The sequence below is a fragment of the Hippoglossus hippoglossus genome, chromosome 17 (genome assembly GCF_009819705.1).
Source record: "Hippoglossus hippoglossus isolate fHipHip1 chromosome 17, fHipHip1.pri, whole genome shotgun sequence".
NCBI lineage: Eukaryota > Metazoa > Chordata > Actinopteri > Pleuronectiformes > Pleuronectidae > Hippoglossus > Hippoglossus hippoglossus.
The window spans coordinates 13,738,648-13,748,581 of record NC_047167.1 but is presented as its reverse complement, the minus strand read 5'-3'; the positions used below and the strand labels follow the sequence as shown (position 1 = coordinate 13,748,581).

Sequence of the window (9,934 nt, the reverse complement as noted above, 5' to 3'; positions counted from 1 at the left end):
TGACCTACTCTTTGGTTTTGGACTTAAAATTCAGACAATGCAAAGGCAGGAAATAATCTGTCCTCCTTCCTCTTTCTTTCTTTCTTTCTTTCTTTCTGTCTTTCTCTCCCTCTATTGCCAAGAGATATGATCAGCATAGGACTAAAATCTCGGCAATTAAGGGCCCACAGTAAAATTCGTTGTCGCCGTCTAAAGTCCTCAATATATCAGCAGTTATGTCGGAGCAGGTAATAAATAGCTTTGTCTTGTCTTTTTGCTCAGACAGAAATAGAGTGTGTCATAAAGATTTGCGTTCTACCTCGAGGCGGGAAATTCTGGATTGGATGCTGTGTTGTGGTCGGGTCTATTATGTGGAGAAGGTGCATAAACCAAAACGAATTGAGGAACTAATGAAATGATGTACTGACTGGAAGGAAGGTTAATTATCTTTAACCTGTGCACGTACTGCATGTTTGAGGCTTGAACCAGCAACTCAGTGGGAGGGAGTGCCCATGTGTGGCATTCTCCAGGCACTGTTCTGAACCATGTAGTGCGATGATGTGCACAAAGAGCCGCTGTGTTTGTAGTAATGGGGCAAGCGCCGACCTCAGATTCCAGGAGACAGCTGCCACACACACACCACAGGGACACACACACAAAAAAGGCATTCACTGCCTTAACACACTTGCACAGATAGTTTTTACTCACCCATACCAACCTACAGTGGAGGCCAAGGGGTTGCATTTGCCACCAAAATTACATGTAAGCACATTTTCGGAGAGCAGAGATAACTGTACTTCCTGTTTCTGTAACTCGCAAGGTCGCACATAGAACACATCTTGTGGAATTAGAAAGGTATGAAATGAATCCAGAGGTAACAACTTCATTTTTAGGATCCTTGAGTTATTCCATTTTACACTACTTTTATGCTGCTTCTCCATTTAGTTTGTAAAATATGATCCATTGGTGCCCAGCAATATAAGGAAATTAAATTAAGCCCCATTTTAACATTATATATAAGGAGGCTGTAACTTTTGGAATACATTCCTCGGATATTTCTTGGATAGAACGTTTAAACATTAATTGCTGTTAATTACGGGTAAATTACTTGAGACACTTTGTTCAGAACACACTCCCAGTCCACTAATTCACATGGTGCAATCACGAGAATCTCAGTGAGCACACAGCACGTCAGCTGAACGTGCCCAAAACATTTATCTGGAGGCAAGCATGCAAGTCGACATTTACTTTAAAAGAATAATTAATGTAAAACAACAAATAAGACTAGATATTAACTAAAGGAGCTTTCTCTCATTTTCCCTATGCCACTGAAATACACAGTATTTATAAAAAACACTACACAACTGGGCCTTTAAGAGAGTATTTATGTTTTATGCCACATTTTAAAGGGGGACCTTACTTTTAGATTTTGCATAGAAAACATACGATCATTTTATAATAAATTATGCACAGTAAAATACAGATTCATCAATTATATTCATCCAGTAATTGATAATATAACTTTGACGGGGACATTTAGCATATTACTGTTTTTTTACTTAACAAAATTCTACAAATTTCTTTTTGAAATAAGGTGATACACATTGGTGTTTTGATCAATTGTCGTTTAGTTTTGTGATTTACTGTTTTGTTTTCTTATTGGTCATTGTTTTGTTAAGATTTATCTTTGTTTTTTCTTATTTGACATTGTGTTTTTTTTTCATTGTGTTTTTATAAATTTGTTGTTTTTTTCTATTTTCCCTTGTGTTTCTTTTTCCTTATTCCTCATTCCATTTCCCATTTGCTGTTTATTCCATCATTGTGTTTTCTTATTTTACCTTTGTTTTGTCAATTTGCCTGCTTCAGGGCCACCGTACAAAACCCCATTTTTTCTCGCATTTCCTCTGCATTTATTCCCAAACACATTATAATGAACCCACTGCTTCCCCAAACAAATGCCCCTCATCGTTCTTTCTTCTATTGAACCTCCTCATTGTTAATGATCGGACACACTGCAGCCTCCTCCTCCTCCTCCTCTCGTGTGGTTTTACTCCTCTGATCCCTGAGGGACCTCGCGTTTTACATTCCTCACATTCCGACCTCAGTCCCTCCTCGGTTACTTATTATCGCCGCCTGCTCTCTCCACAATCATTTCACAGCGATACACAGAGAGAGAGAGACGTGGGGGAGGAGGATGAAACGCGTCTGACTCCAACAAACTCATGTTAAAAACAAGAGGAAGAGGAAGAAGAGGAAGAAGAAGTGGGATTACTGCGACTTTTCTACTTCGACGCCGAGGAGAGGGATTTGTTATGATGAGCGCGTGAGCTGGTAAGAGGAGCGACTTTTCTGCTTTTTAGCACAAGAGAACCGAGCGAAAAAAACCCGATCAAAGTCGCGACAGTTCAACGTTCACGTGTTGTGTGTTTACATCGTGGTGTGATGTCGGAATTAAAAAAGTTATTCACCGGAGATGAAGTTATTTAAAACGCGGGTTTTGCTCCCCCGTGAGATCGGAATTTATGGCGCATGCACTTTCTGCCTGCTGTGGAAAAACCTCTCCACATCGATGTGCTGTCGCTGTTTGGCGAAGCTTCACTACTTTCATATGATACTTTTACTATTAAACACATTCTCAAATAGGTCCTCATAGAAGTTTACTTTAAAGAAAACGTGTTTGTGTTCAAAGTCCATGTTTATTTTGAATCTAGTATGTGTTTATATATCTCTTCATCTGTTCATCATCAGACTGATTCTACCCTTTTCTCTCCTCCTGTTGTGTTCCAGGTTCACAGCTGGTTTATTTCTATACTTTCATACTGAGAAGGAGCCCAACCGGTCGTTCCAGAGAACAATAACCCACACAAAGCAGAATGTCGTCCACTGAAGAGCCATCTGGCACGGTCCTGCACCGACTCATCCAGGAGCAGCTTCGCTATGGAAACCCCACAGACACCCGCACCTTGTTAGCCATCCAGCAGCAGGCCCTGCGTGGAGGCAGCGGGAGCAACAGTGGACCCAGCAGCGGAGGTGACATGGGCAGGAGCCCACGATCCTCCCTGGAGAGTCTCACCCAGGAGGACCCTCCGTTCCCTCAGCTCTCTGCGAGGCAGGAGCCTCAGGGTCAGGAGCACCAGGGAGACCACCACTCAGAAAGTGGTTATCAGCTCATCCAGCTGCACGGCGAGGAGCTGCCAACCTACGAGCAGGCCAAGGTGCACTCGCAGTATCTGGCCTCGCACTGGGCCCCCACGGGCCCAATCAGGCAGCTCCATGAAGAGAAGCTCCTGCACGATGGGGCCTTCCACGAGGAGGCCGATCTGGTGGAGCTGAAGTGCAGCCATGTGCGGTCACTCAGTGAGCATCACATGCAGATGTCTCTGGAGAGGAGTGATTTAGCTTCTAAGGCAGAGGCCATCAAGAGCACCTCTCACAGCTTCCCAGAGCTGCCTTACTACACCCCACAAGCCCTGCAAAGCCCCGGGCTGAGCCTGGGCAAACACTGCCCTCCTCCAGAGTACTCAGCCCCCATTCAGAGCCAAGGATTTATCCCTCACCAGGTCCAGGAGCCCGTGCAGGTTCATCAGCACAGGTACATAGAGGAGTTCCAGGGACATGGCATGATGTGTGATCGCATGTTTTTTAAATGACTGTTACATGACATAATATTCTGTGCTGTAGTTTTTTTTGTACGAGACTGTCGCGTAATCACCTCCCAGGAATCAGTCATTGTGTTTCACATGCGTAAACACATACTTCTCCGTGTGAATCACTCCGGAGCCCGTGTACCAATTCACATTTCCTTCTTGAAATACTTAGAGGAGAACAAGTCCAGCCCTGTAGGTGTTTGCAATGCTTGGCATACTGTCACAGGATAGTTTCACATGCTTGCATCGCCTTGGATTCTTTTATACAAGTATGTTCCTCTTATAGACTTTTGCATTCTTCACAGCCACCGGAGTCAGCCCGGCTGCTTGGTGATAAGACAGGAATAGAGTTATATTTCAGAAGCTTTACTCCAAAAAATCCCGATAGCCCCGTTTTATATCGACCCTAGCTCGTTGCGCCAACTATTCTTTCCTTCATCTAGAGTGGCTACAAGTTCAGATTCATTACTGAGCTACGAGCTTGTTTTAACTTAATAATGTTTCTCTCATGTAAGGTATGTCCAGTCTGGTCAGCAAGCCGAAGTCCCCTGCTACAACACCTTCAGCAGCCTGCCACCTGCTGGCCTGGAGGAGCCCAGCCAGGTGGAGCTGCTGCTGATGGAGAATGAGAGGCTGAGGCAAGAGCTGGAGGCGCACAGGGAGAAGACCAGCCGTATTCAGAAGGTAAGACCCTGACAGACAATCTTTGGAACACAACTGACACGCTACATGCTAAATACTCAGGTTCTTTTCAAATAACAAAGTACGGCCTTCAAATATAGGAGTAAAAGTTAAAAAGATGGCAAGAACTGAATTCAGATGAAAGGACGCCAAAGTTATTTATTCGCTTAATGGCCAGATGAAATCCTCCATCACAGCCACCTGTCTGTGAAACCCAACCCCAGTGGACAGTTGTCGCCCTGACATCCAACTCCAGGCACACTCCCTCATCTGGACGGGACAGATGAGATCAGCAGCTGCTACCTCCAAACCATAGAGGCACAAACAAGAGGTCGCAGCCTTGCTACTGTGTTTACACACTCCTCTCATTGTGTTAGCTGACCCAGTGGAGGCCACAGAGAGCGTGTGCGCTTTAGTTCCAGGCGGGCCATAGATTTTCTAGGGCTTGTGCGACAGCAGTCGATGCGGTTGTGAGCCATGCACAGCTGATGGGGGGGGGGGGGTCCGTGGCAGGTGGTGGGCTGCTGTGTAAAAAGTGAAAGGTCCCTTTTGTTTTTTCGTTTCCCCCTTTTCACTTTTATTCTTTTCCTGCTCTCTTTATTTGCCTTTACCGCGTGATGCTCCGACCAAACGGGCCAGAGAATAAGACATTTTCTTGTTTAATGCATTGGAAACTGCTTCAGAGACACCGGACACCTTCACAAATGTTTTTTAAAATCCAATCCACTCTCTGCTGGAGTTATGTCACATGGCCCTTGCCTTGTCTCAGCCTTAAAGAATGATAATTGCCAGGGTTGGAAAGTTTTCTCCGTCAGGCCGCAGCCCTGAGTAAACATGCCTGTGTGACTGCTGTAATGGTGGGTGTCTCTTTGCCGTTTCCACAACCCAGGCACAGGCATGCACACCTTCCCTTCGCTGGCATCCTTCCCAGACCTCTGTGCGGGTGTGAGTGTGTGAGTCTTTGTGTGCGTTTTAACCTTGAGGTGTGTTGTGTATGTGCGCGCTCTTGTGCGCTCACACACCTGGAACTAGAGCTATCAGCCCTCAGGAATGTAGATATAAATCAGTCTCACAGGGAGTGGTGCGGGCTTGAATTCCTTCTCAGAATTATACCACACACACACACACACAAACACACACACACACACACACACACACACTGAGTGTACAGTGTACACACAGTCACAAATGCAGCCGTACGTACAGTATATTTATGTGCTCAACAACATGAATCAACATTCCAGCTCCTCCCTGACATGTGAAGTAGGTTAACCCCAAAAATCCTCCTCTCTACCTTCCCTGTTTCCACACTCCTTTCTTCCCTCTCCCATAATCCTCCTTCATCCTTCCCCTCCACCTCTGTCTCTTTTCTCCCTCCTTTCAGTTGGAGCAGGAGATCCAGCGCATTTCTGAGGCCTACGAGACGCTGATGCAGGGCAGCACTAAGAGAGAGAACCTGGAGCAGACGCTGAGGAGGAGGCTGGTGGCTGAGATCAGGAAGCTGCAGGATTTCAACAGAGACCTCAGAGGTACATCCACCAAATACAATCCACCAACATAGCCTGCCATAAAACCAGCTCCAATGTGCAAATGGTTTTCAATTTTAATTTAAAAATTGTGTTGCTTTGCAGAAAACCTGGACAATGCCAGAACGCATGTTGCAAAAGAAGTACAAGCAGCCGATCACAACCAGCACATCGTGGCCAAACTCCTCGAGCAAAGTGAGTATGTCACTTTGTTTGGGTAGATCCCCCCCCACCTCTCAGTCACATCCTCCTTTGTAATCAACATGCTTGACCGGACTGGGTTCTAACGCAGCATGGGGCCCTTTTTTTTTCTTGTAGCTTATAGAACTTCCTGCAGGAATTTCACTTGCATAACCTCAGCTTATTTGGTAAGGAGGCTTTATTAATGGGCAGTTTGATCCACGCACCTCTTTGCGAAGGGAACTGGCTCTAAATCACAGAGCCGCGGTGGAAGTCGTAGAAATGAGCGCCCACCCCCCCACCTGTTGTTAGTTTGATTTATGTTTGTCTGTTTGAGGAACTGGACTCGGGCAGAGTGATGGTGTTTGTATGGCCTTGATGAGGAATGCTCTGTGCTATGTGGGTCAAAGGGATAGGGCGCCTTTCTCCCCCCTTCCTCCTTCCTCTCAGCATTCCAGGAGTGCTTCGCTAAATGAAGAACACTGGCCACCATGTAGCAACCCTGGTACTTACTGGGGTTAGACTCAAGAGAATTGTGGAGTGATTTTCATCTGTTTTATTACATTTTGTAAAGCACCACTATTAAAATCAAATCCGCATGAATCAAACATGCATCCTTTTTATATATATAAATATTTTTTTGTTTCAGATGAGGAACAGAACTTTGAGCGTGAGCGCGTCGAGCGAGAAGTGCAGCGGTTGCGAGCCACGGCGGAGGAGCAGAGCGTCAGGACGAAGGGGCTCGAGGAGGCCCTGGAGGACGCCCAAGGACGGGGCCGCCAGCTCGAGGAGGCGCTGAGGAGGAAGAGGGCTTATGTGGATAAGGTGGAGAGGCTTCAGAGTGCGCTGGCTCAGCTGCAGTCCACCTGCGAGAAGAGGGAGAGCCTGGAGATGAAGCTGAGGACGCGGCTAGAGCAGGAGCTGAGGAGTCTGAGGGCACAACAGGTACATTTAGCAAATCGCTGTATGATTCGATCTGTAACACAGGAGCTTCAGTTTCTCTTCTTTCTTCTTTTCGCCTAACTATTGTCTGTTTCACTTTCCACCTCAGCGGCAATCCCAGCCACCAGGAGTGACAATGGGCTCCTTGCAAGAGCGTCTGCGCGAGCGTGAGGAGCAGATTCTGGCGCTTGAGGCCGACATGGTGCGCTGGGAGCAGAAGTACCTGGAGGAGAGCACCATGAGGCAGTTTGCCATGGAGGTGGCTGCCACTGCCGCTGCCCAGAGGTAAAGATGGGGCTGGATAATTGCTGGAGTGTACATGCAAACATACATTTTCCAGCTCGTTTGAATCTAATCTCAAATCTCGACCTTCACAGAGACACCACCATCATTAACCACTCGCCCTGCCACTCCTCTAACAACAGTTTCAACGAAGACCTGCCAGTTGACTACAGGAATCAGGAGATGGAGAACAGGTGACTACTAATGTTCAAACTCCTTTTACTTTTATAAATCATAACAGCACTAAGAGTTGTTGTCACCGTTGGGTTTCCTGCTTTCTGATTTGTGTTTCCATGTTTCTGTTTTGCATCAGGATCCGTGCTCTTTACGCTCAGATCTTGGAAAAGGACGCTGTGATCAAGATCCTCAACCAGCGGCTGCACCAGGACCAGGGGCGTAAGGATGAGCTGTGTCCCCGAGCAAAGTACCTGAGCGCAGTGATGGCCCCTCTCCGACCCGCCTCCTCCACCCCCTCCATCAGCACCATGACGAGCAACACGAAGAGTAGAGGTGAGAAGAATGACGTCAATGTGGGGGGGCAGTAAAAAAGCAAAGCAAAGTAATTAGATTAAACTATCATCATCAAGATCCATTCATTTCATTCCCAAAGCGGGAAAAAAGAATTCTGGATCTGCACCAAAGTATAAAGAGTTCTTCCCTGACTGTTACTGCTTCCTTTCACCAAGTTTCATGGAAATCCGTTTTGTTGTTTTTGTGTAGTGCTGGGGTGAATACGTAACCTCCTCTGTGAGACCGGTGTTGACAGATACTGATGTTTTCCTTTAGGTAAGAGTCTTTCTGACGATCAGACTTTGCCAAACCACCAGTTCTCTGCTCAGTCCGAACCTGGAACGCTAGAGCGGCACACGGGGGGAACCAGTGAGGCTGCCAGCACAACTAAGCTCCACAGTGGTGAGTGATCTATCAAATATGCACGAGTGTGTTTATTTACAAGGGCCAATAATCCAGCACTGCTCTCACTATAAAAGTTGGAATGATAAATGATTTGCACGCATGCGGAGCGCAGCATGAAACCCCCCCCCCCCCCCCCCCCCCCCCCCCCCCCCCCACACACACACACACACACACACACACACACACACTGCATGTAAGCAGACTTTTGTGTCTACATGAGAGGAGCTTTGGACCTCAACTTCATGGACGTCCACATTGATTAACCATGCCGCTGCTTAACCAGCCAATCAGATAGCGTCTGTGCAGGTCATGGTTCATAATGTGGGCCTTGAGGAATGTGCATGGTTAGGAAATAATGTGGATCTGTTGACTGAGCACATTTACCAGAGCGCTCTGTTTGACTGTGGAAAATCTCTGTTAACCTTTACTCACTGATAGCTGAGCTGTATCTAGGACATTTTTTTTCCACTGTTTTAGCCTTAAAGCATTTATCCACTTATTTATACTCTTTGTTTTGTTTTTTTTGGTTTCTCCAGAAAAGGAAGCTCCTAAGAAGCTGCTGTTTAACCCTTTCAGAGGCCTGGAAGAGTTGGAGTCCGAGGCGGTGGAAATCTTCATTTAAAGAACTGAGAAGTGGATTTTAAATGAGGAAGAAAGGAGGGAAAAATAGCAATTCTGAGAATCTGTGAAGAGATATAATAATATTCGGATGCGAGAATGTTGTGGAAAGAGGCCAAAGCACGAAAAAAGACTGTTTTCAGGTTTTAGAGGCAGAGCTGTGCTCCGACTCACTTACTCTCACTAAGCTGGACAGCTGCAGGCGGTCGGTCCTGGCTGTGTGAGAAGAGATTAATCTTCTGAGGTACTTGGACAGTATTGTGGATTGTAATAGGGCAAAATGTTCTCACAGAGTGTATGCCAAAATATTTATATAAATATATATATACATATATATATATATATATATATATATATAATTGCTGCTCCCCCCGTTTATTCCCTCTTTTATCTCTTTTCCCCATCCGGTGAAATAAGAAGCTATCTATTTATCTTATCTGGTTTCCACAGATATTAAGCCTCATGTTCTCATGATAAATATTCAGTAGAAGGTTATCTGTGTGACCCGCATTCCCCCTCCTTTTCAGAAAAATGTTAATCTGGAAAAACCTCATTCCCCTCACATGGACGTTATCTGGCAGACTTCCCCCCTCGCTCGATAACTTAAACTGATAAACACTGCTGATTTAAAACGCTCGCTGTCCATGTCCATCGAGCCCGAGTGGCTGGTTCTACCAAGGCTTCGATTTGTGTGTGTGTGTGTGTGTGTGTGTGTGTGTGTGTGTGTGTGTGTGTGTGTGTGTGTGTGTGTGTGTGTGTGTGTGTGTGTGTGTGTGTGTGTGTGTGTGTGTGTGTGTGTGTGTGTGTGTGTGTGTGTGTGTGTGTGTGTGTGAACAGTGAGATGCATAATATATTAAAAAAAGACTATTTGGTATGTTGTTGCCAAACTGACAGAACTGGTGTTGTTTGTAATTTTGGGAGGGTGTTGATTTCATCTTTTTTTTTTTTTTTTAATTACCTTCTCGGTGTATGTTTGCAAGTGTGGTTTCAGTATGCGAGTGTGTTTCCTGACGTGGCGATTCTGCTGGTTCGGTCGCCACCTTGGGCTAAAAGTCGAAAAACGACACCCGTGTTGGTTTTGTGTTTACCGTTAGTTTCGAACTAACAAACAGGTTAATTATTATTAATATTATTATAATTATTACTGTTATTATATATTTTATA

At 45.6% G+C, this 9,934-nt stretch overlaps 1 protein-coding gene across 1 annotated transcript; it reads left to right on the top strand.

Annotated features, from left to right (window-relative positions):
* Window positions 1-2,078: 2,078 nt before the first annotated feature.
* LOC117778385 (angiomotin-like 2a) lies at window positions 2,079-9,486 on the top strand. Its single transcript, XM_034613888.1, has 11 exons — window positions 2,079-2,310; window positions 2,767-3,571; window positions 4,142-4,310; window positions 5,692-5,836; window positions 5,939-6,028; window positions 6,663-6,958; window positions 7,065-7,240; window positions 7,333-7,431; window positions 7,551-7,747; window positions 8,024-8,149; window positions 8,689-9,486. Exons 2-11 carry the CDS (start codon window positions 2,853-2,855, stop codon window positions 8,772-8,774), a joined length of 2,103 nt encoding a protein of 700 aa, XP_034469779.1. The 5' UTR covers window positions 2,079-2,310; window positions 2,767-2,852; the 3' UTR covers window positions 8,775-9,486.
* The last annotated feature ends 448 nt before the right edge of the window (window positions 9,487-9,934 follow it).